At 41.1% G+C, this 27,928-nt stretch overlaps 1 protein-coding gene across 1 annotated transcript; it reads left to right on the forward strand.

Moving 5' to 3' along the window:
• Positions 1–23,760, forward strand: ppp3ca (protein phosphatase 3, catalytic subunit, alpha isozyme). Its single transcript, XM_053441609.1, has 14 exons — positions 1–55; positions 4,774–4,974; positions 8,892–9,016; positions 9,492–9,603; positions 10,131–10,276; positions 10,380–10,519; positions 17,573–17,650; positions 17,763–17,857; positions 19,211–19,336; positions 19,424–19,510; positions 20,073–20,157; positions 20,357–20,454; positions 21,790–21,840; positions 23,582–23,760. The coding sequence occupies exons 1-14, from the start codon at positions 1–3 to the stop codon at positions 23,758–23,760; spliced, it is 1,578 nt and encodes a 525-aa protein (XP_053297584.1).
• The last annotated feature ends 4,168 nt before the right edge of the window (positions 23,761–27,928 follow it).

A 27,928-nucleotide genomic window follows, 5' to 3' on the forward strand; every position in this document is an offset into this window, starting at 1 on the left:
ATGAAGATGTCTAACGCTGACATCGTCTTAAACGCCACCGATCGGATGGTGAAATGTAAGTTCGCCCACATCTTCTTCCCCGGTGCTGGCTGTGCAGATATTACATAACATCTCAAGTGTTCCCTGCTCCTTGCAGTTCAGGCAGAACATGGCCTTTATTTCCATGTCGTTCATGAATGTGTGTGTGTGGTGGTATAGTGGGCTGCAGGAGCTTTGATGTTGATCAACAATCCGGTTCGAAGCTCAGAATCAGCACCGGGGCACCAGGAGATGTGGAATATATTCAACCGTGCTGATTTATGTTATTCCTGTTTTAATGTTCGTGGTCACGACTCCACTGCATCTTTTGGCTTGGTTAGAGGCAAAAAAAAAAGGAAAAAAGCAGCTGAATATATAGGAGCTGCATGAGGCAGTGATGCAGCAGGATTTCACAGGGCCAGTGGAGGAGGAGGAGGAGGAGGAGGAGGAAGAGGAGGAAGAAGAAGAAGAAGAAGAAGAAGAAGAAGAAGAAGAAGAAGAAGAAGAAGAAGAGCATGAGATTGATGTTAAAAGGAGGTTTTTTTAAAAGACCAGGAGCCAGTCATGTTTTTGATTTCATTAGGAAATGTCTACAATGAGCTGCATCCATGGACGTGGAGAAGGCTGCTCAGTCAAGAGAATTAGTGAGGATACAAGTTGGATCAATGGAGGATGATGAAGTGCTCACAGTCGTGCCAGAACTCATTTAGCTCCTGCTCCTTGTGACTGAGGATCAGCTCACACACTCAGAAGTGTGCATGAATACGTTCACATTCAGTGTGTTAGTGTAGTGGCCGAGCAGCTCAGTCAGCATTAACAACTTTGTCTTTGCACCGTGCGAGACAATGACTGCAGGCATGTACTATAATGATTGAATGAGCTGTATATAACAATATGGATGCAGCCAGGTCCTTCCTGCAGGACCTTTAACGATGTTTTATTGTGACTCATTTGCAGTGTGAGTATGAGTGTGCCATGACAGATTCAGGACATCTGCATGTTATCATATTGTTGACATATTTTGTTATATTTGCCCTGCCTGCAAAAAGCCTTTGCGATTATTTCTTTGGCAAAAAGCGATAATGACATCCAGACAATTCAAATATGTCAAACAAGAGTTTTGTATCAGCAAACACGGCACAGCCAAGAATTCTGACTCTTGCTTTTGTAACAGGATCACGTAAAATGTTGGACTTTCATACAGGTTTATAACGCTCATAGCCCACCAGGTTTCATCCCATTAATTGGGATGAAACCTGGTGGAAGGTTGTGGTATGTGGCAGGAAATAACTCATTAAAATTTGCAGGGGATCTGGATCAGGGGGCGGATCCAGCATATTTCTTCACTTTCTTTAACTAGGCATTTTCACTGATTTCCCAGGGAGTAATTATCCCTGATGGTGATGAAAGGATGAGGCATATTTAGGGAATTGATATCTTTAAGTGTTTGAAATCCTGTGCAGATTGATTGAATGTAAGGTGACTGTTGGGCCTTGGACTCTGCCAAGTGCCATTCCAGTTTATGATTGAAAGGATTTCTATTGCTTGACAAACATATAATATTCATTTTGTCACTTTCATCCAGGTTTTTGTGGATTGAAATCCATTTGGTAAAATCCCTAAAATACAAAAAAGTAAAAAGCGACGGAGAGCACGAGAGACGTTAGAGACCGTATCATGCATCCTTCAGGTGATCAACGTGAGCTATGAAGACACTGGTGGATCTGAATAGTTGAGACGGACGCCTCTTGCAGTTATCATGTGCAGTGCGGGCAGTAAACTACTGAGCACTGATACTACAAGCTGCTCCGAGCTATTTTTATCCCTGTGTACATGTACAAGTTTCTCTCTGCTTCTCTTTTCCCTTTACACGCTGTAACCTGACAGAACATATCTAAAGAGATAACTGCTGGTCTGTGCAGTTTGTTTTTCCACAGCACAGCAGCGAGAGGCAGATTCAGGTCAGTTATTTCAGGGACAGGATCCCACGTATGTCCACCTGTGAAGTGTCTAACTTTCCTCAGATTATTGACTTTAAGAAAACTTGATATCGCCGTTTTCTGAAATGCAGTGTGAAAAAAAACAGTCACAGGAACAGTTTCCCTTATGCAACAATATGAAAAGCGTTGCACTGAGACACACAACATCAGCTTTGAACTCAACAGGCCGCGCGTCAGGCTAAAATATTTACTCCAGCTTTCAGGGGTAAATATGCAGATTGGAGTCAACAACACTCGGAATTAATAATTTATTAATGGTAACAATGCGGCAATTTTTGCGTTCGGCAGAATAGATCTGCTTTAATGTGCACATTGGAAATTAGTCATGCAGCCCCTCAAGTATAAGAAGATCACAGCAGGTGGAGCTGCAGAGGGTGTGGGTGAAGGCAAAGCAGCGAGATTTCCATGACTCCGGGTCTGTGTAGGATTACTGGACCCTGCAGAAACGCACCCTATCTGGTCCAATCAAATTCAGTTCAAACTACACCCCCCTGCAGAACGGAGTAACCGAAAACACCAGGTACAGACCGAACTTCACGCCGACACCGAGGGGTCTCAACCGAGTGTGTTTACAGTACGAGCATTTCCTACTGCATCCATCTGAGCCCCCAATGCAAATTGCAGTTTTCCGTGGCAGTACTGGCTGTACTCCAACAGTCAGCTGCTGCTGCTGTTGCCTGGCAACATACAGTATTTCATAGTTCAATCCTGCTTGGGTGCCGAGCAGAAGTCAGCTTTTCATCCCTCCACCTTACATCTATATCAGTGGGTTTGTGTATCTGCAGCTACGTATGTGCGTCTCTGTAAAATGTCTTGTTTAGGTTCATTTGTCAAGTAGCGTGTTTGGAAAAAAGTGTGATTTGGATTTCTATATCATCCTTTGCTGCCATTTTAGTTAAGTGTACATAAAATTATAGTACTGGCACCACTTTGATTTAATTTGAGTATGTCTGAGTAGCTGCTTTAAGACATGCACTAAAAGATTTTCCAGAGATTATCTGGAGGGGCTATATGTGAGTAAAAATCAATGTGCTGGTCACTAGTCACTTGCTCGGGAAAATCTCGCCCTGGTAAAAACTGGAGAATCTCTGAGTGAGCCCATGTGAAATGACAGCAGGCCATTCTCTAGAGAAGTCAAAGCGAGCGAGTGGGCACGTAGGGGATGTTTCTAACATGCGACAGATGCGAAACCCAAAATAATATACAAATATTTCAGGATTTTGTATAAAAAGAGGTGCTGTACACGTAGAAGGCGCTGTTGAAGATGTGCGAATTCCTCAGTGCACAGTGACGTTCACTGAAACCAAACTTAGGAGAACACGAGTGGTGACTATGCTGAGCTTGTACTCGCTTGTAAAGTGTCAAAGCCCACATCTCCATCACAGATACACACTGCGCACTGAGAAAAATGTTAGTCCCATTAATTCCGCTGGCCAGGGCTCACCTCATTATCGCAGGAGCAGAGACTTTGAGATTTCTCCAGTCGGGCATTCATTATTAAAGACCCTGTTGGTCGCGTTCAGTTAGGCCCGAGCTTTGAGACTCTTCCTTTGTCTCCACTACATCTGGGTGCTGCTGCACGGCCCTGCTTGCTATCGACTGGTCGAGCATGGCCATACTCCGGAATGAACCGTTGCGGCTAACAGTTTGTGTTAAGTGTATTTATGTGTGTGTTTGCGTCTTGTTGCTCTAATGATCTGTGCGACTGGACTTCATTCATTTTATTTCTTCCCATGTCAATTATTTATGACTCCGACACTTAGAAAGAGTTTTTTTCTGTGTTAAGCCAGATGATCTGTAGATTAATACGTGTTCCCTGAAAGCTTGTGGTCACAGCACACGGAGATCAGCGGCAGATCTAATGAATGACCCTCGATGCCCCTGAAGTAATGATCTGAGCTTGGATTTCACAGCTTCCCAGTCTGTCGGTAGGTGACTGGTGCATTTTAATGGCCACGGGCTTCAGCGATCCAGGGAGAGTGTTGGGTGAATTGAAAGTGCTTACATGTTTTATCCAACACTCAGAAAATACTGAACAAGTCGCTGCTCATCTGTGCTGGAATCTCTGTTCTCAAATAACATTGTTTCTGTGTGTCAATCGTTTCTAGCTACCGATCTCCCCTGCTGACATTCACATACATTTAAACTGGAGTTGGTCATATGAGCAGGGATATCAGAGGCTTTTATTTTTCTGTATTTTGCACTGTTCAATAAATAATGCAACATTCAATGTGATTTATATGTAAACTTTGTATTTTAAGTAAAGCATATGTTGTTTTGTTTACAAATAGACATTACGACGTATTCAAAACACATGCAAAATTGACTACTTTGTAAATATAAACATGTACAAATAACGATAGTGTTTGACATGTACTGTATATTTCTGAATAATTCAAGATTTTGAGTTTGTTGTTTGATTCGAATCAGCACATACTCTGTGGTATGTAAAGCAAAGCCGTGTCTAATAAAGATGCTTTCATGCCAAAGATGTACGTAAACTGTCAACAAAGATGTGGGCGGCGGCTTCACATTGTTGCCTCCAGGGCACCACGTGCATTGGTGGGTTTCTAAAATAGGATTTCTGCATCAATTCCTTGATAATAAGTTGTGTGTATTATTCACGGAATGATGTTTACGCCGTGTCTCTCTCACCACAGCGGCAGAAACAATCAAGGATTGTGTTCGTCTCGACATGAGAAGCCGCCTGACGTGCCTGTGCTCTCTCTCTCTCTTTCCCTCTCCCTCTCCTCAGCGGTCCCCTTCCCCCTGAGCCACCGCCTCACTTTGAAGGAAGTGTTTGACTCAGAAGGCAAGCCTCGGGTGGATCTCCTGAAGGCCCACCTCACCAAGGAGGGCCGCGTAGAGCAGGCGGTGGCGCTGCGCATCATAGATGAGGGGGCGGCCATCCTGCGACAGGAGAAAACCATCCTGGACATCGAGGCACCGGTTACAGGTATGAAGCCTGTTAGAGACATGAACCTGCTGCAGTTGGCGTGTTGTCGGCTGCAGGAGGCCACATGGGGAAAACCCAACGATTCAACTTTTTGGTTCTAAATATTTCACCTGATTAGATATAGATGACAAAAAGCATGAAATTGGTATAATGTATGTATGACATGCATTAAACTCAGGACCCTCTGCATCTAGAAGTGAACTACAACACTGGGTTTCTTTGTCTTAGCCACTCTGCAACACAATTATTGCCACGTTAGTTTAGCGTGGTGGCATGCTAACTTTAGCTAATTAGCACGAGGCAAAGTGCATTTGACCCTGAAGCCATAAGTGTCTGCATTCGATCAGCAGCGTGTCAAGAGACTTTGAGGGCCTGGGGCAAAAGGGACCTGGGGGGGGGGGGCAACATCAAACTATTAACCCCAGGAACACATGACGCCAAACCACATAATTCTATTCCTCAAGGGATTATTTTGCAGTCAGAATTAGATACAAAGTGCATACTGTGTATTCAACATGAATAACAGTTTAAGTACAAACCATCCACCACTGTCCCAGACACATCATCAACAGCCATCGTCATACAAGACATTCAAGTCTTCAACCGAAACCTCAAACCTCTAAATTGACTTTGGGCAGAACACTATAGTGGCCCTTGTTGGGGGGTTTCCGACCTAGTTGTCATGGCAGTCGTCGGTACAAAGCCAATCTTAGAATATCCCAAAATTGTTGTTGCTATGGACGAATGTAATCAACCATTCTCCCCCCTCTTAGCCCAGGACCTGAGGCAATTTCCTGTTTTGTCCACCCTGTTGCAAGGCCCCTGTATTTGGTCCTAAACATAGACTGTACAAACCCAAGTATTGGAAAACATATAATTATCACTTCCAGGTAGAATCTTCTTCTGGTGTTTAAAATAGACAAAGCATTTTCAGAAACGCTGTATCTCTCATAACAAGTCCTCTCATCACAAACTGCAGAGTGGAAGGGTTTTAAAAACAACTGTTCATATCGCTGAAAGTAAGTAAGTAATAAAATTATTGTGTCGCAGTTGGTGGCTAAACCCGAACCCTGTTAGCACCAGTGAGACGTGAGGCAGAAGGCATATGTAGATACAGACAGTTCAAAGGATAATAGTAATAGGATGAGAGTATAAAGTAGCAAAGCAGAAAAACTTAGTTATTTAAGTATGTGATGATATGATATGAGTAGAGAAGTAGAGATTAGGATAGATTAACTTGTGCGTGTGTGTGTTCCTGTACTTATATCTTTGTGAGGACCATGTTAAGCATAGACCCTACAGAGTGAGGACATTTTGTCCGGTCCCCACAAAGGGCTGATTGAGGTTTAAGACTTGGTTTTAGAGTCAGGGTTAGAATTAGGATAGGGTTAGGCTTTTAGTTTGGATGGTTAAGGTGAGAGTAAGGGGCTAGGGAATGTATTATGTCAATACAATTCAAATGTATTGTGTAGCGCCAAATCATAATATACATTTTTGACCATGTAAGGTCAATGAGTGTCCTCAATAAGATAAAGGTACAGTCATGTGTGTCTGTGTGTGTGTGTGTTTGTGTGTGTGTGTGTGTGTGTGTGTGTGTGTGTGTGTGTGTGTGTGTGAGTGTGTGTGTGTGTGTGTGTGCGTGTTTTTTGGATGCTTGTGTGTGATGGGAGTGATCTTGGACAGGTTGCATGCGCTGCGGAAAGAAAGTTTTGTATGGTATTACCGTTTATAGTGGTGTTATTATTATTATTATATTATTTATACAACAACATTGTTATGTTGTATTTTTAATACAACATAACAATGTTGTTGTATAAATAATATGACAATATAACAATTAAAATAATATTTATGATATACAAATTAATATATAAATGATCCTGTTGAGACTTAATATGAGACTGCAGCAATGAGGTTGGATTCAAAGTGAGACTGCACAGTCGGTTTCAGACATGACATGCGGGTAAAATCTGGATAATTGGCAACGGAGTTTACCTGCAATCTACCTTTCCCACATCCACACCACAGCAGGGGGCTCTCTGCACAAATCCTCCGCATTATTCAGGTGAGAGGTGAAGCCGCTCAAAGCACCACAAACTCTCTTGACATCTTCTACGTGCGTGTCACCCCTTTTTCACCAGGAATCCGGCGGGGGGAATCCCCTGCTGTGTTCACACATCAGATTCTCCTGAAATTCGACTGACTTTATACTGGGAGGCCAGGAGGAGAAAGTCAGAAGAAAGTGAGGAGCGTCTCACTTGGACATTTGCGTTCACACATGCACCTCCTCTGAGAAAATACAGAGGAACTGCGCAGATCAGTGCAAGTCTGAAAGCAGCCTATGATACCACACAACCACAGAGTTGATGGTTGAATTCCGGGCAAAGACCTGTGTTGCTTAAAAAATCAGATGATTCTTGGTCCTATGTGACTAGAGCCCATGATATCCCTGCATATCAGAAGAGTAGTCTAAGCATTTTGCTCAAATCAAAGTTATTATTACAAATTAAATCTTCATACATCTCTGTGAACATGGGATGTTGGTGCATTATGAGCCCACACACACTTAGGTTCTCTTTACTTCAGCTCGTCATTCAGCCTCACCCAAAACTGTGTGATATTAAATATACATGTCATTATGCATATGATTAGCTTTACACCGACATAAATGTCCTTCTTCAGAGAAAGTACATTGTTTATCTGAAACAAAGGTGACAAACTGATGAACGGCGCGTTGACTTGAGGAGAAGTCTCGGGCTCCTCATCACGTCTGGCGTCAGGAAAATGGAGGCTTCATGTATTAAGCATGAAATATGGATGATGAAGTGAGCGTTGTGTACGGGAGTGAGTGTGGAGGTCTGTTTTATATCTTTGTGAGCTGGAGTTGTGTTTGATTGTCTATGTGTGTTTGTGTGTGTGTTGGATTCATATATTATGAGGCATTTATTCACTTGTGAATCTATCCTGGATTTGTTCTATGGGTGTCTGTGTATGTACGTGTGTGTGTCAGTACGTGTGTGTGTGTCCGTGTGTGTGTGCATGTGTCCGTGTGTGTGTGTGTGTGTGTGTGTGTGCGTGTGTGTGCGTGTGTGCATATGTATGTGTTTGATTGCTTTAGTCACACAGGCAGTCTCCCACTCACATTGCTCTAAGCTTTGAGTGGGCGAAGGCCACTGTAGAGCTGATAGAGGAGCCAGAGAAGAGAGAGGAGATGGAGGATAAGTAGGAGAGAAGGAGACAGAGAAAGATGATAATGAAAAATTGAAGGCAGCGAGGAAATGAGATGTAGGTTTGCACTCTGGAGCAATAGTGTTCACTGTGAAAAAGTGTGCATCACCCCGGGGGCTCGAGCTTTTCCTGACTCTTTGAGGTCTGCTGAGGGCGAAGACCTTTCAGCCAAAGAGCACGGAGAACTCTCAAGACGATGATGACCTTAGACAAATGATTTGATCATGTCCACGAATCAAAGAGCTCCAATATTTTAATAGAGTCGGTAGGGGCATAATTGGAGATGAATTATACTTTACATTCTTGCTGCAGGAATATTATTTTCATAACTCATGGCCTCTTCTGTAGCTCCACTCAGACATTTGAGAATAGCTAAGGTCCAGGCAGTCACTAAGCAGTTAAGAATAAAAATGTTTATAATTATAATATTACAAAAATAAAGAAAGGTTCGGTTTGACAAAAACATATTTACAACTGCATCCATATTTATTTAAAAGGTTTTCAGAGGCTGCCCCCTCAACCTTGTCGACCTGGAGTGAGGCTACCCATTGTTTGACTTAATCAATGGATGATGCCAAAATGATCAATTGATAGCACAGAGATTAATGTACAAACACACACACAGACACACAAAACACAAAGATATTGAGTGAGTTCCTTTGATTATGTAACGGTTGATTGTCTTCCAGTGTGTGGGGACATCCATGGGCAATTCTTTGATCTTATGAAGCTGTTCGAAGTGGGAGGATCACCAGCGACAACACGCTACCTGTTCCTCGGGGACTACGTTGACCGCGGCTACTTCAGTATTGAGGTAAAAACCATTCGCATATATTTCAAGGACAACTGAAAGCCTATTTATTCCATTTGGCTTTTGATCGATTTAAGCCTCTCATACTGGTGAATTTGATTAACTTTCCATTTTAATTGTTAATTTGTATGGTTAAATGCCTATTCCTACAACGTTTGCATCAAAAGAACTCTATAAATGCAGTTTTTTAAAAGTTATTATTATTAAGTATGAAAAGGAAAACAGACAACGGAGAGGTTCCTATGGTTACTTTAACATGCTGTACTGGTTTTCGCCATTGAATGCACATAAAGATGGACATTACAGCTCCCAAAAAGTGAGGCTAAAGCATCTCAATTCTTGGTAGTTTGGTGTTTGTATCCGGTAAATTTGAGCTTCATTTCTGGATGGTGGATACGTGTCGTCCATCTTTATATCCAGTCTATTTTTGGATCCTTGCACATGAAATAACATTTTGTCTATGTGTTTGATTCAACAGTGTGTTTTATACCTTTGGTCGCTGAAAATCCTCTATCCAAAGACTTTATTTTTACTTCGTGGAAATCATGAATGTAGACATTTGACAGAATATTTCACCTTCAAACAAGAATGTGAGTACCCCCTCAATGTTTTACATTCTCCCCTCTCTCTCGTTCTCTCTCTCTTTTTCTCTCTCTCTCTCTGTCTTGTAAATGTCATGCGTAGCTGGGAGCACTTTCGGTAAAAACAGAAGTAATGCACCTGTCTGTGGGAAGTTAATTCTGTCTGACAGCACAAAAAAGGGGGTTGAAATTCCGAAAGAAAGAATGTGTGAATACGTTAAACTTAAAAAAACGTAGAAAGCAAAACACATACATGTCCCAATATGCACACATGCACACAAATGCACATATAGAACACAAAAAAAGAAATATGGAGAACATAAAGAAAAATAAATGAACCAATTATCATTATTGTTTTACGCTTATTTCATGGCGTTGTTAATATTACCTCACCTCTTTTTGATTTGTGCATATTGTGTTTGTCTTAAGTACTAGACAAATACAATTGTTAATTATCCTAATAAAAAGTGTTTTACTCTGTCCATGTAGTTGTTATGTTATGATTTTGAAAACTTAACATTTGTGTCTCTTCTCAGGTAAAATCAAGTACTCAGAGCAGGTCTATGACTCATGTATGGATGCATTTGACTGCCTTCCCCTGGCTGCACTCATGAACCAGCAGTTTCTGTGTGTCCATGGTGGACTCTCACCTGAAATACACACCTTAGATGACATTAAAAAGGTAAAGGCCCAGTGCCTTGTCACTACCAGTTTCTCACAGTACAGTCCCTGTGTGTTTGTGAGTTCTTAACGACCTATACGCTCCCCGTTTCTTTACGTTAAAGCTGGACCGATTCAAGGAGCCCCCAGCCTTCGGGCCCATGTGTGACCTGCTGTGGGCTGATCCTCTGGAAGACTTTGGCAATGAGAAAACCCAGGAATATTTCAGCCACAACACAGTGCGAGGCTGCTCCTATTTCTACAGGTGAGCCGTTTCTGCTCCTCCCCCCCGATTCGCTTCGGCCCACATTCACCAAGTGTTTTCATCGCTGCGGCTGTTAGTTTGTCAGCAGGATTCTGCTAAATAAACTGAAAAGATTTTTCTTGAAACTTGGTGGAAGGATGAGGCATGAGCAAAGGAATATTACATTTTGGAGGAAATTATGACAAAGGAGATTTTCAACATTTTTGTAAATTTATTAAGAAATAACTAAATCTGCCATACTTAGAGGACTCTTAAGTATGAGTGTATAGAATTTGGTGGGGTTTGATTTATTATAAGGGGACTGTTGGGTCTTGGTGGAGGTATGCACTCTATGTAATACCATTCTAGTTGGTTTGTGTGTTGGTTGGTTTGATTTTTAACTGGATAATGAAAAAACTACTAAACCAATTTCCACCAAACTTGCTGGAAAGATGGGACATGGGCCTAGAAAGAAGCTGCTAAATTGTAGGGTGGTTTTTTTCTCTCACTGTGACTCTGTTTGATGACAGGTCAGAATGACATTTGGTACAATGTTATAGCAAAATGAACGGGTTCCTCCCTCACACATATCGCATCGTTCCTCCAGGTTTTGAGCAAATCCAGAGTTTTTGCATAATCTTGTTTACAAACAAACCAAACGGACAGGGGTGAAAACAAAACCTCCTTGATGGAGATTATACACAATTTAGGATATGAGACCACTTCCTTTTTTTCTATTATATTTGCACTATAAGAACTAGATAATCATGTGCACCTCATATGCGCTCTGTAGTGGGCCATTGTCTTTTGTAACGTCAACACTGTTGGGGTTCTTACTTAGCCTATAAACCTGTTCAAATAACCGGCGCAGCTTTGGAATCTAAAGTTACAGGAGGACACCGTGCAGTGTTGCTTTCACCCGAACTTATCGGTGCTGATGAGATCTAATCTAATCCATCGAGAGAATTGCAGGAGAACACGGTGAAATTTGACTGTTACAGAGAAGCCTCAGAACTGAACTCTTTATATCAAAAATAGATGGTGAGCTTGTAAATTATTAATAGATATCAAAGATTTATTGCTTCTTGAGCATAAAACCCCCACAAAGAACCAAACAAACAATAGATGCACACTTAACACCACATGGATGGAATTAGACGGGAAGCAGAGTGTGTTTGAACAGACTGAATGATTGAAGAAACGTTATCCTTAAAACTTATGGATAACGTTTGTGTCTGTGGGTAAATAGGTCATATTGCCTTGTGGTTAACAATTGTTTTACCGACAAAAGGATTAGCTGGGTGAACCTGATGTCAAATGAAAATAGAGGCAGAGAGAGGACGGAGCAAAATACAAGAGTTAACAGCGAGGCAAATTGGGAATGGGTCTGTTGTGCAGCTATTAAACCTCGGCGACAGAGCATGTAAAAGGAGGAGGAGTGAGTGCTGTCCTAATGTTGTGAGGGGGAAGCGAGCTGTGGAAGTAGGTGGTGGTGGGGAGAAGAGATTAGGTGGCAGTTGTGGTGAGAGTTTTCTTAACGAAGGCTCAGAGCGGCACAGATTCCTGCGTGGGAGTCGCAGCTCCACTCAAATCACCAAAAAGTGAAGTCGGGAAGATTTATTCCTCCACTTAAGTGGAAATGACATCCTGGACTGGGGGTGCAGGAGAGATGCAGTTTAGATTCACATCTCATTTAAGTGGTTTCTTCAGAAGAAAGAAACGTTTGCTTCAAGAGATATCAGATGAAATAATCAAAGTGCAACAATTTCTGTAACACTATTTACTCCAATGCAGGCGAGATCACCTGGTGACTTTAAGATGAAACCAGAATCCATTGTGACAGTTTTCTGGCGCCATGCACACTGCTATGCATTACTGCTGGTTTCTTTCTAGTGAAGGGTATATTAGGTTATTAAACAGGTGCGGCAGGGTGGTGGACAGCACTGTCTCCTCCTGGTTCTAACCAAAGTTTAAATGAAGGATCCGTCAAATGAGAAGAACATTGGGGGCATTCTCACAATGTTTTAAGCATAGATAATGGACGGATGGGTTTTTAAATGTGTTTTTTATTGAAGTCACATTATTTTGTGCAGTTCCACCTCAAAGAACGACCATTAGAGAACTCTTCTGTTGCTCAAGACCATCTGAAACTTGATTTTATTATGAGCCTGAGATGAACAGGTACCAATACCAATACTAAAAAGTATAAAGTGTTAAAAAAGGTAAAATCCCAGCTGACCCATGAGTGAATGGTAATAATGGTGTTGTTCACATGAACCCATGGCGATGTGATACAGGAAAAGCCCATGTGAAGGGTGTTTAGTTCCCACTCTCACTGCTGTTAAATGGTCACGATAAGAAAACAACAGAGAGAGAGAGTGGAGCTTAGTGAGGATTATTCTGTAGATGTGTGGAGGATGCTGCTATAATAGTCATCTATCTCCCAGTGGCTTTGTTCTGCCCTCACTCTCAAACTTACCTCTCCATCATTATGTCTCATGCCAACGATACAGTATGCAGCACCGAGAGCCGCACTCTCCTGAGGATTTCCGGGAAATGCAAGGAAATCTCTTTCTGAAACAGAAGTAGATAAAGCAGGAATAAGAAAAAAGGGAGGGACATTACAATTCAATCCCTGATTTGAAGCTACACATTGACAATGACTGATTGTTGCAATATGAGGCTGGTGCACTGGGCCGTGTTATTTTCACTCCCTAAACGTGTTCTGTAAAATCAATACTGAGCAGTTTTGCTCCGTTCCTCAGAGCTGAGGAGAATGTTTAAAATATAGATTCAACAAATTTTGCAGAAAATCCGGTGCCTCCAGAGTTCTGTACAGTAAAAGTCTGCTCCTCGCTCTTTTTATGGTATAACACTGTTTTGGAGGTAACTGTGAACAAACGGATGAATTGGGCCTTCACAACTGAATACTAGATGTCCATGGCCCTGATTAGATGAATGGTAAATGGTTTTGTATTTATATAGCGCATTTCTAGTCTTGATGACCACGCATCTATGAGCAGTACTTTTGTTGTTCTATGAGGGCCAAATCAGGGCTCAGCATCTTGCCCAAGGACACATCGGCATGCAGATGGGGAAGACTGGGGATCGAACTACCGACCTTCAGGTTGGAGAACGACCGCTCTACCCCTCAGCCACAGCCGCATGAAATGTATACTCGTGAAAAAATCCCCGGAATTTTACACATGATAGCTTATATAATATCTATGTGAAGGCACAACCCAACAGCTTATTCAGTGATGCATAAGACTTGATATATGTCTCTTGTCACATAACACTGGCCACACAATGTGATACTTTTTGTTCTTTTTATCACATCCACCGTGGAGGTTTTGTTTTAATCAGTGTTTGATTGTTTATTTGTTTGTTTGTTTATTTGTGACCTGGAATACACAAAAGCTACTCAACTAACTTCCATGAAACTTGGCAGGAGGATCTGGGTCAGGGAAGAACCCATTAAATTTTCATTTTTGGTGCAAATCAGGATCAGGGGGGTCGGATCGTGTTTTTTTTCACTCTTTAACATTCTGAGAGACAGTGTTTTTATGAGGCATTTTCACAGATGGCCCAGGGGATAATTAATGGATCTTGATTAAAAATGAATCAGGCACATGTATGGGACTGAAATCTAGGAATCTTGGCGGTGGTATGAGCTCTACTGAATTCCATTCTAGTTTTGTCTGGGTTTGTTTGCTTCTTTGTTACCAGGATTATGCAAAAACTACTCAATCAAATTCCATTAAAACCTGATGGGAGAATGAGTTACAGGTCGGGGAAGAACTAATTAAATTTGGGTTGAGATGTGGGTCGGAGGGTGGCTCCAGGAATCTGTTTATGTTTTTAACATCCTCGCAATGTTTTCACATTTTGACTGATTTCTCAGCGAAATATTCATGGATTTTGATGAAAATATTGTTATTATATACTGGGGGATATTAATGTTATGGTCATCAGCTCGACAGATGGGTTTTCTCAGGGGAAAGAAAGAAAAAAAAAACTTTCTGTGAGTTTCACACTCACAACACAACACTTCCATCTCTCTCTCTGTCGGATTCACTCATACACACTTGTCAAATTTTTCGCTCTCTCTTTCCTCTCTTTCCTCTCTCTCTCTATCTCTCTCTCTCTCTCTCACAGGCCCACGACACATAATTGTGTGTTTTCACAAAGGGGGGAGAAGGAATGCGAGCCGCAGGCAAGCAGTGTCTGCACTGTGTTCCCTCGCACTAATCAATACAAACCATTGGATCGGACAAAAAATAAATTAAGACATAAAGTGCAGTAGAATTCTTATTTGCGCATGACGTTTATGCACAAGACTGCGAGGGTGAAGAAAATGCTGCTTTGCAGCCACGATGGACATAACGTTTAAAAGGTGCAATGCAATAATTGGCCTTATTTCTGAGTTGGAAATGAATTGTGGATGTGGTTTTAATAGAGACGGTTACGTAACATTCTCGAGAGCAGCGTTTTCCTCTTATGTTCGGCTGCACTGTCAGTCATGGTGGAAAGAGTTGCAGCATATTCATGTGTAACGCAGCCATTTCTATATTGGCCACCAAGGGAATGATGTAGCCTTGTGACCTAGATACAGTATATGAGCATGGCACAGTTTCGCCAGGTGCCCGGGACACAGCAGTCTCATTGTTTTTCTTTCTGGTACAAACCTTTTTTAATATTTTAAACACTTGTGAAGGTTTGATAGGTCCATGGACAGCAGTGACGACAAAGGGCCAGACGATGGGATTGTTGCTGGGGTGGATATCCTGTTATACTGAATGTTATTGTAGGTTAGGATGAAAACAAGACTGGTGTTAAATTGGTTGTTGGTTGTCAATCAGTGGTCAGAAATCTAAATGATCGATATGGAATTGATACAACAATCTTCTGGTGTCTTAATATTGTTATGTATGCATGGATTGATGGAAGATTGGCTGAATGGATGGATGGATTGATGGATGGATGTGGTGTCAGAATGAGGCGATACTGACTTACATGACTCGTTCTAGTCTTAAAAGAGCTTATCACACTATTATCTATATTAATTTTTATCAGGGAATAAGGGGATGAGGCATTTTCTGAATGACATAACACAACTTTCTGGGCATTGCATAAGAGTTGTGTTGAGAGCAGCCTAATGATCGCCTGCGCTCACACTGCAGCTGGACGTGTCCTAATTCTCATTTCTTGTCCCTCTTGGGACACAGGTCTGATATACTTCCTGGGCACTTCACTCTCTCTTCTGGTGCTAAGTCTGCTCCATGTCGGATCCACAGCTAACACAACTCCACTCTGAGGTGTCACACAGGAAGTCATGTGTCATCTTCCTCTATTGAACAGCTCATTGTCCATCTGGCCAGAAAAATGTGGAGAAATAACAGAGATGATAAAAAAGATAATATCACCATTTTAATTAGTCCATGGGAAATGATTCAGTTATTAGCATCACTTTTATACGACAAATAATTCAGTGTTTGAAGGTTATATTAGTGGATTTAGTAACATCATTTTTTGAAGATAGAAGCCTAACATATGTTGTTATTGGTCACTTAGGGAATAAAACAAAAAAAAAAGCCAAATCTAAACTATATTTTAGTATATTTTAATGTACTAAAAAATATTTTAATTCTCAATTATTTCTGATATTTAACATTTCATTGCTTTTGTATCACTGACATACAGTGACCAAAACATTCCCACCTACAGTCATTTAAGATTCTCCAATAAACCTAACTCCTATCTGTCTTTGGACTGTGAGGAAACTGGAGTACCCAGAGAAGGACTTTCTCCTCTCCATCTTCTATCGTTTCAGTGATTCGCTGCGTTCACTCATGTCATTTCATTTAGATCCTCAACATTTTCTTGATCCCATCAACCACCACCAGTGTCTAGATCTGTGCCAAATAGACGCATTTATATTACATCACTTTCGTCTCTTATCATACCCCCAAACAAGTTTCAATTGCAGTATCTCCTGATCTAAATACTTAGCTTAGGCGAATCAGTGATCGCCAGCATCTTAACAGGGACTAAACCCTTTGATGATACAAGATACAAGATACATTTATTGTCCCACACACATGCACACATGCACACCACATGCAAGGGGGGCAATTTGTTTTTCTGCTATGACCCATCTGGTGTACACAGGAGGACACACAGAGCAGTGGGCAGCCATGCACGGAGCCCCGGGGAGCAGGTGTTAAGGGAGTAAGGTGCCTTGCTCAGGGGCACTTAGACAGTGGGATGGGGCAGGCACTTTGACAGTGTGGAACAGATCCAGGTGTTGTCCAGGTGTTGTCCGTCCAGGTATGTTGTTTTTGTTGTAACTCCGTGGATTCGAACCAGAGACCACCGTCGGATTTCCTGCCCACAGTCCAACTTTCTGCCACTAAGACAAACTGTCAGAAGCAAAGAAACTCGTCTTTTAGCTTGAGGTGCAACAAAGTGACCTGTGAGAGATGGGCAGCAGCAGTGGGAAGGGTTGGGCCAGTAAACAGGATCATGTGCTTTTTAACAGTGGCAGATGAATTGAATGTGTGGAGCGCTTATAGCTTCACTAGACCTCATGGCAAAACTTGCATTTTATATACAATACATTCACAGCAGCAACATTATACCACTTAATTACACTTAATTGTGTGCTCACAGGCTTCACTCCCTTCCAGGCACGTTTCTTGTCAGAGTTCAGGGGCAGGAAGATGTGACTGCCTCTTTCTGGGTTAGTTTTGTGTCTCACTGCAACAGGTAGCTTGTGGACTGGTTTTTCACAGCCTTGCATCATCCTCAGCGCGGCTTTCATAAATGCATTCATGAGCGCAGATCTTTGTTTTTTCCTTTTTTTAGTAAGTAAAACTGAATTAGGAACCTGCTGCTTAAAAGCAGTGCTGCTGTTAGATAAAATAGAAGATATATTTAAAAAATCTGTCAAGTTGTAAAGAGATGGTTTTCTTAAATCCGTTGATTTGTAGTCTGTCCTTCTCTGTTCTCTCAGAGCTTTAAATGAATGTTCGGTGACGTCTCTAACACCAATGTCTTCTCCCTCTTTTCCAGTTATCCGGCTGTCTGTGAGTTCCTACAGAGCAATAACCTATTATCAATTATTCGAGCGCATGAAGCACAAGATGCAGGGTATGTTATCCCCACAACACACATACCTGTGCCGAAACAAAAATAGAAACATATCGACACGTGTGAGAATGAACTTCTCTTCTGTCTTCCCCTCCACCCGACTGCCTTGAAGCTACCGCATGTACCGCAAGAGTCAGACGACTGGATTCCCCTCGCTCATCACCATCTTCTCAGCGCCCAACTACCTGGATGTTTACAACAACAAAGGTCGGAAAATGTCTTTGTTCGTTTTATTGCTTTTTGTTGTTCCTGGATCAGATCATTCCCCCTCAAAGAATCACAGATAAACTAAGAGGAATTATTCCAGCTGAGGAAAAAAAAGAAAATATATATATATATATATATACTGTATATATGATATATGATGTCAAAGGCAATATAATGGCAGAAGTACAGTCTGAAGTGATTAATTTAGTGAAGTAAATGTTAAAGCAGGAAACAGAAAAGCCTGTGTTGAAAAAGGGAGTTGCCACCTTTGAAACGCCTGCACTTCTTTAACTTATAACTTTCCCTTTGTACAACTTGGTGTTGAAGAAAGAGACACATTATGGGAAACAAATCTAAGAAAGATGTGATGTATGGGCTCCTCTGACTTGTCCATAAAAACGCTTTTAACAGCACAACCTACAGTGTTTGAGTTAATGAACGTGTGTTTGGCTTGTTAACGGGCATTAGAATGCATCAGGGAGCCCCCGTTCTGTTTTTGTTCTCAGACCTGTGCCTTGGTTGCCATGGGCTGTGGGAGATGGGGAGTGTGGGAGGGACTGTCTGCATCGCTGACTCTCTCCATGTGGCTTTATCCCTCTTGATGTAACAGTGTCAGCGATCCCTGGCCTCAGCTGGGCCATCTGGTGGCTGAATGTCTCATTTGCTGCTCTCGCTCTGCACATACACAAGGGGGCTGTTTGTATAAATATGAAAACACCACCAAACATAACAAACATTTGAAGCATATATGAAATATTGCTGTGCATTTGGCTGTGAGAGTATGCAATGAATAGACCCTGCACAGAGCACACTAAAAAAACTAAGTGACAGTGGCTGTAAGGGTTAGGGTTAGTTCTGTTTACCATTTACTAAAAACTAGAAATAGAACAATAATATGCAAGGGGATATAGCAATGTCCCTAAACAATATTTTTATTTTGATGAACTTACTCAAAACGTCTGTCTGAGTTGTTTTTTATTCATGATTGTAGCTCTACATTTTAATTCTTTATTTTATCATTTTATTTTATTGACTTATGTGTCGAAAAAAAGATTTAAGGAGTACATGTCTCTACTGATTTATCTGTGATAAAGACACATTTTCCAATAAAATCTGCGGATCAATACCTTGGTCATGATTAATGAGTGCTTGTGCCTCTTCATGCCAACATGCTAGTAATGAATTGATACATTACAACCGTATCTCTCATGTTTTAATGATGTTGTATGAAGGCAGCAGAGCTTATATATAGTAAATCATGTAATCTTTGGTATTGGGTTTTTCTTAAATAAATCTTTGTCTTTATCTTAAAGAAAAGCATTGTTCAACTCTGACCATCTGCTTCCCCACCAGCTGCTGTGCTGAAGTATGAAAATAACGTCATGAACATCCGACAGTTCAACTGCTCCCCCCATCCCTACTGGCTGCCCAACTTCATGGACGTGTTCACCTGGTCTCTGCCATTTGTTGGAGAGAAGGGTATGAAACCTTCTGAAGTCTGTCTGGTGTTTTTAAGACAACACCACATCTTTATCTTTTAATTCTCTCTATCTCCTCCCCATGCAGTCACAGAAATGCTGGTGAATGTGCTGAGCATCTGCTCCGATGATGAACTCATGATGAATGATGAAGAAGAAGAAGAGATCTTTGATGGTGAGAAGACTTGCAATTAACGATTGAATGATTAATTATTGATTTTTATCATCAGGGCATCACAAGTTCATTTCAGACGGCACAAACTAAACAAACTCCTTCATCAGACGAGATGTGTACATTCCCACTGTTCCCATCTGAACTCTTCACACTACGCGTCTTCCATTATCCAATGTGCCAAGTTGTTTGGATTGTTAACATCGCTTTCTCACCAAGAGGCAGAAATGACAGGCATCAAATTATTCTCTTTTCCATGTGCTTCTACAAACTTATCCCTTTTAATTTTGTATTGTTGTAATGCACCACATTGAAACACAGTAGATTTTGAGTTTTTGTCACGCAGTCATTAATACCATTCCCCTAGATCTGCAACAGAAACAGTGTTAAATGCATTACAGCAGCCCAAATTATCAATAAAATATAAAGTTGTTATCCAAATTACCACGAAACACATAAAATCTGGTTTTAGTTATTATTATTTGTATGATTATTTCATGCATCCTAAGGCCCAACATACACAAAAGCATATGATGACAATGTGTGTTTAAATATTCCTTTGTAGCCAATGCAGCTGCCGCACGTAAGGAGGTGATCAAGAACAAGATCCGAGCTATTGGGAAAATGGCCAAAATGTTCCAAGTTCTCAGGTAAAATTGATCTTAGTGTGTTTTCAGATTGGAATCTGTATTGGTTTTTTTTTGTGTGTGTGTGTGTGTGTACATGAACATGAACAGAGGGAGTGGATGTGTTGTCGGAGTGAAGTATGAAGTTGTTTTTTTCTTCTGGTCTGATCAAGGTTCATCAAAGTTTTCTGGCCTGTTTGCGTGTGTCTGTGTTTTCCTGCAGAGAGGAGAGTGAAAATGTGTTGACGCTGAAGGGCCTGACGCCCACTGGCATGCTGCCGAGCGGGGTTCTCTCTGGAGGCAGACAGACACTGCAGAGTGGTGAGCTCAAGGCTCAGCATAAGCCTTTCCTCCATCATTTCCTCCATCTTTCACTTCCTTCCTCTCTCCTTCTCTGTCTCTGTCTCTGTCTTCAATGCAGAGCTGTCAGCCACCTTTGTGTTTTACCATATTTATCAATTTTCTACTCACTTTTAGGAGACTAAAAGAAGATCCTCGTGTTACAGAGTTGACCGAAAGTGTTTTTTCTTTTGAAAGCGCTGCTATGGATATGCCTGGTGTCCACACTACTCTTAGAGCTGCTGAAATGGAGAAGTTTGAAAAGACTGCTGGCCCAGTTTTAGTTTGAATACTCCGGGGATGCGATTGAGTCTGTAGGGGCAGGAACAGAGATGTTTGGAAACGATGGCATAGACATTCACAGACTCTTGCTGACTGGGTCTTTTAGGTAATGACATAGCCTTCCCTTATTCGTCAGGCTAAAACAGTCCACCATGCAGAAATGCAGAAGACTATACAACAATGATGCTATAAAAACCGAGAACACTTCAACAACAGCAAACCAGGGACCTTTTTGGGGGGGTTTATTTAGACCCTGGTCCCTGTGGTGGTAATAACGCAAGAAGAATCCCGCAAAGGTTCCAAGTTGAAAAGAGCTTCCATCATAGAACCAGACAATGTGGGTAGAAATAGGTAAAACAAACTCACCCTCATACCCATTGTCTTACAGGTTATTACAGCGTGTAAAAGTGTTAACAAACAATTGTTTATTTACACAAACAGGTGACAGAACATGTGAATTCACTTGGAATTCTATTTCTCACCCTCACAAGTCTACTACCGGTTTTTTAGTTGCACCTTGGACAGTCTGTCTTTAGCTCTCTGGATCTTCTCCAGCTCTTTACCTCAGCACTGAGCCACTTCACATGAACAACACAAGATTCCACAAAGAGCCCGGATTCTATTTAGAGTTTAAATCAACAAAGTATTTTCAAATCAAGGTTTTTGCTTGTGTGCTTGTGGTATCCATGACTGTGTCACTACCGGTGTGCTGACAGCAGCGATAGAAAGAACTTTCATTTAGATATTATCAAATTTTTTTGGGATGATAAAAAATCCTTTTAAAATATTGAGAGCAACGCCAGAAAAATTTATTTCTATCCTCTCCTCTTTCCATTACTCTTTCCATGTCAATATCTCTGTCACTCATTCTCACATGAGTTATTTTAGCATTAATGCACCTCTGGGTTTGGCTGTATTGCCGGTGAACACGTGTATCTCATCTAACCTGAAACGAGCCGCCTTCACGCCGGGGCTGCTTTTTTAACATTTGCATGGCTTTGTCACGAGTAACCTGCTCCCCCTCCTCCCCCCCAGCCACCATTGAAGCCATTGAAGCCATCGAGCCGCCTGATGAGGACGGAGAAGGTAAATCCGTGCTCCTCCTCCAACCCATATGAAAACACACATCTCTTGCTGCAGAGGCCACCTGCCGCCGACAAGTTCATGCACTCAACAACTCACATAATAACAATTCAATCCAGCGACATTTTGTACGGCCAGCACTTTACTTTGCAGTTTTTATTCAAACTGAAATTCTACTTAATGAGTGGGTTTTAAATTTTAGAGTGTGAGGATTATTTTAGAGTGGATGAAGATACTTTTTAAAATTAGAATGGTACTTAGTGAGTGCATACTACTGCCAGGGACCAACAGTCCCCTTAAATTCCCTCAAGCTGCACACTCATAGGTATCAGTATCAATCTGGGAAAATGGATCAGCCCTAACATCATATAAACCTGCTAACAAACCAGCAGAAACCTAACTGACTAAAAATATTAATTTAAATGAAATAAATCTATTTTTTTTCTAACATTGTCCACCTCATGCACATTAATAATTATCAGAGAATGCTTCCTGGCTGGTAAAAGGGAAAAATAACTCACAGTTGACAGTATATGCAGGATGGGAAGCAGGTGAGGGATCATGATCTTGTCGCTGTTTGGTCACACATGTGCTGCTTGACCAGGCAACAAAGAAAATAACATGAATTGTTGGACAATCAGTGCATTCTAGCTTTCAGACTAATGAAAAGGAGTCACAAGGTTTAACCCTAACCATAACACTAGAAAATAAATGAAAATTAAGGAAAGGGAAAAGCTTTTTAAGGCTTGAGGGAATGTTCATTATAAATTTAAACACTGCAAAGTCAAGTGCTGCTAAGAGATGCATGATTAAAATACTGCATTGTTTGGGTTTGGCTTGTAAATGGCCTCCATCTGGTTCTAAAAAGTGTTGCATGCACAAGAACAGGAAAGAGACCAGAGCATCAACATGAAATATGCATCTTGAAGCCTCAGCTCCTTGTGATATGTCGATGGTAATCACTGCTCACTAACCAAGATCGTCCATGATGAGACAGCGACCATTACCATCACAAGTACTTTTTTTTTATTTAAATGCATATTTTATTTAAAATATATAGAAGGATGGAAAACATTGACCATGGTTGTTTTTTTACACATTGAGGGTTAAAGCAAATTTTCTTGCAATCATATGTGTGTGGATAATTTAGGAAATAATAGAATACAAATATTTCAAGTTACAAGCGACTACTGGATTGTGGAAACTGCTGTGGGACCTGTAAGGTGAGGATATCAGTTGACAGGAGGTTGTTTTAGTCATATTTCTACATATGGCAACTTGCACCATCTACAGGAAAATAACCATTGCACTACCGGGCCATCCTGCCGATGTTGCCTCCTAAAAACTAAAGACGCTTTATTTTGTCTGTGGGGTCAACTTTATAGTATATGTATTTGAAATATCAAAGTCTGACATTTCATCTTAAGCTTGTTCTTTGCCCTGTCACTAATGTCAACTGCAGGAATAACTGAACAGCTTATACGGGTAATATGTGGGGGGAAAAAGAACATTTTAATGCATCATATAATATATTTTATATGTACATCTGTCATTGAAATAGGCTCAGTTGTTCTCTTTGGTGACAATGCCTCTGAATTGTCTTGTATTTGTGCTATTTTCATTCAAGAGCGTGGTAGTTCAGTATCAGGACGCATTGACTTCAAATTCAGATTTTGTAATGCCTTCACTCCAAATATAAGAATATTATCAGCTTCATCCCTGTTTATGCGTCTTCTCTTTGCAGCGATCCGTGGCTTCTCCCCCCAGCACAAGATCAACAGCTTTGCCGAGGCCAAGGGCCTGGACCGCATCAACGAGCGCATGCCACCTCGCCGGGATGGGGTGAACCATGTGGGTCACTCCATGGGGAAGATGAATATGTCGGAGGCAAATGGCACGGATGACAACAGCAACATCCAGTGATGGGCTGTCTGAGCCTCAGTACTGTGCCGCTGTTGCGCTGCGCAGCAAGACATTGCCAAATCGGGAATTCAGGCCTCAGAGCATCGAAATCAAACAGGCCCAAAGACAGAACATGAATTCTGCAGCAAATCTAAAATGAGCAAAAAAGGGTCATTTTTTCCATGACAGTGTCATTGCACGGTTGGGGGAGGGGGGAGCTGGGGTTTACGGTAGACGGCAGGGGGGTGAGTGGAGGCCGGCAGGCTGCAGCTTGTCTGGGAAAACGTGTGATTTAAAGTCGTCTCTGCCTGTCGTTCCCTTTTGTCAGTTCAATTACAGACTGAATTGTTGGGGGCTGTGTTGTTCTGAGCGCTGACAAATGTCTGCTCCGTCCTGACAGGGCCTGACAGAAGACATAATTGCAGTATCCATGCCACACACATCATTTTACTATTTTCTAAAGTGTTTATTATTATAGATCACTCACAAATTCACTTCTGAGCAACATAATCTTGTTTACCTACTTGTTTTGCTAGTATTACCAAGTCACGCCACTTTTTGAGACAGAAAGCAAAAAAGAAACAAACTGTATACCTTTGAAAACTTGCAGCGCAATCTTGCCAGTGGACATACATTGATTGATTTACCTGGGTATAAGATGCCACCATCTTCCTAACCAGCAAAGCCACTGCAATTTAAGATCAATCTCCTCCTCCTTCCCTCTCCTCCCTTATTATCAGTCATCTCCTAGCTAGAAATAACTTGGAGGGGATGAGGGAACAAAGGGAGGGGACGAAAGGAGTAGTAGTCAAATTTGAGTCTGATTCTTCCTGTAGGAGCCTCAGCAGATGAAACCTTGAGATTTAACATCTGAAAATTGCTCCAAAATGGGACAACAGCCTCTTGCACGAAGACGAATCTCCATCCAAACTCAGAGGATTATTATTTCATCCAGAACATCCACAAAGTTATTTTCTTCCTCTCCACCAATTATTCAAGCCTCAGAGAAGCATGGCATTTGATCGAGCTATACCTCACACACTTCGCAAATTATCTCTCTGGAAAGTATACACTGAAGGAGGCTTTGAATCATGGTCTCTTCTGCATTGCTATGAATGGCAACAAAGCGGCATTTAACGTCTATTCTGAAACACGGGGGGGGGGGGATTTTGAACTCTGGGACATCCTCTGCTGTCACACACTACCTGATTATTTCTCACCCGCTTGTTGCTTAAGAGAAAGTAAAAGAATCTGTGCAGTCATCAAGTCCACATTTTTCCGCCTTTTACTATTTTGCACTTTTTGCTGCGCGACCAATTCAGTGAGATGCGATGCAGAGGAGCTACACAGCGTGATATAACGCGAAGGGAATTCTACTAATTTGAAATTTAAAATATGTTTTTGTTTGAAGAGAATTTAACAAACCACACATCGTCTCATTTGGAATCTAACCTGAAATGCATTGAAAAGATTTGAAAAATGCTTCTAGACAAAAATTTGGTTAATGAATGTTACTTTTGAGAAAACTATTTAGTAAATTTTTAGCAGTCAGAAGTCCTTCCCTCTTGAAAAACTAAGCACAGTGCAGACAGGGCCATCCAATATTGCATTAAAATGTGTGAATCAGTTTGATTCCTTGTTTTTCAGTCAAATGTTCCAGGCTACGCTCATGATAGTAGAGAAACAGGCTGAGAAAAGCACCCACACTGTGATTCAAATATCCAAACATTAACTAACGTGTCAAAATCCTTTGATGAGAAGTCGGTTTATCATAAAATGCCAAGTGGCACTGAAAGGCTTTCCTTTGACTGATAGAGGAAGAGAAAAGAAACGAATGACAAACAGGAAAACATCCCGTTCCTTTCAAAACACGCGGTTCGGGAAGGTTGACATACCCCAACACACACTATCACATACATTTCTAGAATTTCCTTTCATGCATCCATATTGTTTCTACCTTATTTTCCATCTTTCTATTTAAAGATGAAGGTATGACAAGAGAGGATGGACAGGCGATTTTTAACACAGCATTTATGGTACGGAACGCATCAATGCATGCAGTTAAGTTCCTAATTGTTACGTGAGATTATAATTGTGATAGTTGTGTTTCAAATAGTAAACTTGAATTCTTTTATTTTTTTGAATTATGTTTGTTGTTTGATTTGTCTTGTTTTACAGATTTTATAAATAGGCTTCCTTTGATTGTTCTGTCAATTTTTTTTAATTCTGTTATTTATTACCACTGCTTTTAATTTTATATTGATTTATCGTATGAAGAGATGTGAAGCCTTGTGTTTATTTTCTTTCTGTTGTACTGATGTACAGAAATTGTTCAATAGTGTGAATGAATATAATCTCAGTGAAAAGCAACTTTCAGGCTGCCAAAGCATGATAGCATGGTCTTCAGATGTAAATGAAATGGACACAAAGAAAATCATGTGTCGCACTAACATTTAACAGGAAACATTGTACTCTGGTTCTATTTACTGCTGATATTATTATTGTTACAATTTAGCTTATGGTTATTTTCCCTCCTCTGTTTCTGGTTCTTGTATGGTCTACATGCATATTTCAACAAACAAGTATAATGGATTTTATCTTGCAACATTTTTTATTATCTATTGAAATATGTTTTGGCATTTGACTTCCTAAACAATACACACATTGTAAGCATGCCCTATGGGACAAATCACATTTTTTTACTATTGAATAAAATATGCATGAATAAAAAATGTGTGGCACCGTTTCCTTCTCAGGGTGGAAGTATTAATGCTGATGTTATCTTTCTTTAGTCAACCAAGAATATACTAAAGATGAACTCAACCGGAAGCCTCGAGTGTCTTGTTCGCCCCCTGGTGGCTGGTTAAACTATAGTTCCAAAGCCTTGCCTCGTCTTTGATACAAGATGTCATATACAGGATACTATGGGTAGTGGCGGGAAGTGGAGAACTCCATCTTTATTTATATACAGTCTACACTTCATAGCCACTGCACTTGCATACACCACGAACAAAATACCTTAAATGCAGCAGCAGCTTTACTAGACACCTGCCTCACTTGCTAACAAACACAAACCCATGTGAATAACAAAACAAGGTTTTCTGGAGGTTTCAGACCACGAAAACTTAAATCAATGTTCAAATCACTCAATTTATTAGACAACAAAAAGAGTAATGAGCCAGTGGATACTAAAAACACTTGTTAGCCTGAAACGACTAACTAAACCTGTTTTCATATGCATGTGCACCCATTCTGAAGCAGTAGGCGGCAAATGAACGCAGCTGAAAGGCTGAGGTATATGGTTAGGTATATTCCTGCTTTGCATATTTATAACAGGTCGAGGTAGATGGCCACCAACATTGAGTCTGGCTCTGTGGGGACATGAAAGAGAACCTGTGGTAGCTTTCAGTTGTCATAAAAACAAAAAAGGTGTTTAGATTGTCCAGTCTGTGCTACAGTAAAAAACATGGCGGCCTCCGTAGAGAGGTCCTGCTCCTGATGTATATATAAAAATATGTAAATATAAAATATTTTAAGATAAACTATTGAAGAGTAAAGGGCCCATTCTAAGGTAAAGAAAGCAACAATTCCTTTAATTTAGATGCAACACACTAGGATAAGTGTATATTCTGTTTCTGCCAATAGATCCCTTTTACCTAAATCGTACACACTGTGTACTCCAATAAGTTTGAATTTTTTTTATCAATAATAATAATAACACAATTTATAAAAAGAAATAATACAAACAGATCTTGTGCCTCTGATGTGATATCGAAGTTATACCTGATTTTGTTGTGAATATGCTTACAGGTAAAGACAGATGAGATTCAGACCTCACTCCACAGGAAGTGACGTGTTGTCACCGCTCCAGTGGCTCGCTGTATTTCAGCTGTGGCCCTTTAAACCCAGCAGAATCTAAAAAGAACACAAGTGTTCAAACCCCCCGTCCTCAGACTCGCATCTTTTTAAAAACCATGGCTCAGCTGCAGGCCTGCTCTCCGCCTGACACCCTCCGCCGCCGCCTGCTCCCCGGACAGTGAGCTGCTGCAGCCTCGGACCCAGCCGCCGTTACGCAGCTGTCAGTCAGCAGGCTAAGCTAATCGGCTAACCCGGGGCCCCGTCGCCGTATGCCCGCATTGACGCACGTTTCACCGGGGACAGAGCTCCGCAGACAACCACCAGTGTCGGC

The sequence above is a fragment of the Pleuronectes platessa genome, chromosome 15, assembly GCF_947347685.1.
Source record: "Pleuronectes platessa chromosome 15, fPlePla1.1, whole genome shotgun sequence".
Taxonomy (NCBI): Eukaryota; Metazoa; Chordata; class Actinopteri; order Pleuronectiformes; family Pleuronectidae; genus Pleuronectes; species Pleuronectes platessa.

Coding starts and splice junctions, on each gene's coding strand:
- ppp3ca (XM_053441609.1), top strand. CDS start 1: ATGAAGATGTCTAACGCTGACATCGTCTTAAACGCCACCGATCGGATG. Junction 56..4,773: donor CACCGATCGGATGGTGAAAT/GTAAGTTCGCCC, acceptor CCCTCTCCTCAG/CGGTCCCCTTCCCCCTGAGC. Junction 19,511..20,072: donor AGAAGAAGAGATCTTTGATG/GTGAGAAGACTT, acceptor ATTCCTTTGTAG/CCAATGCAGCTGCCGCACGT.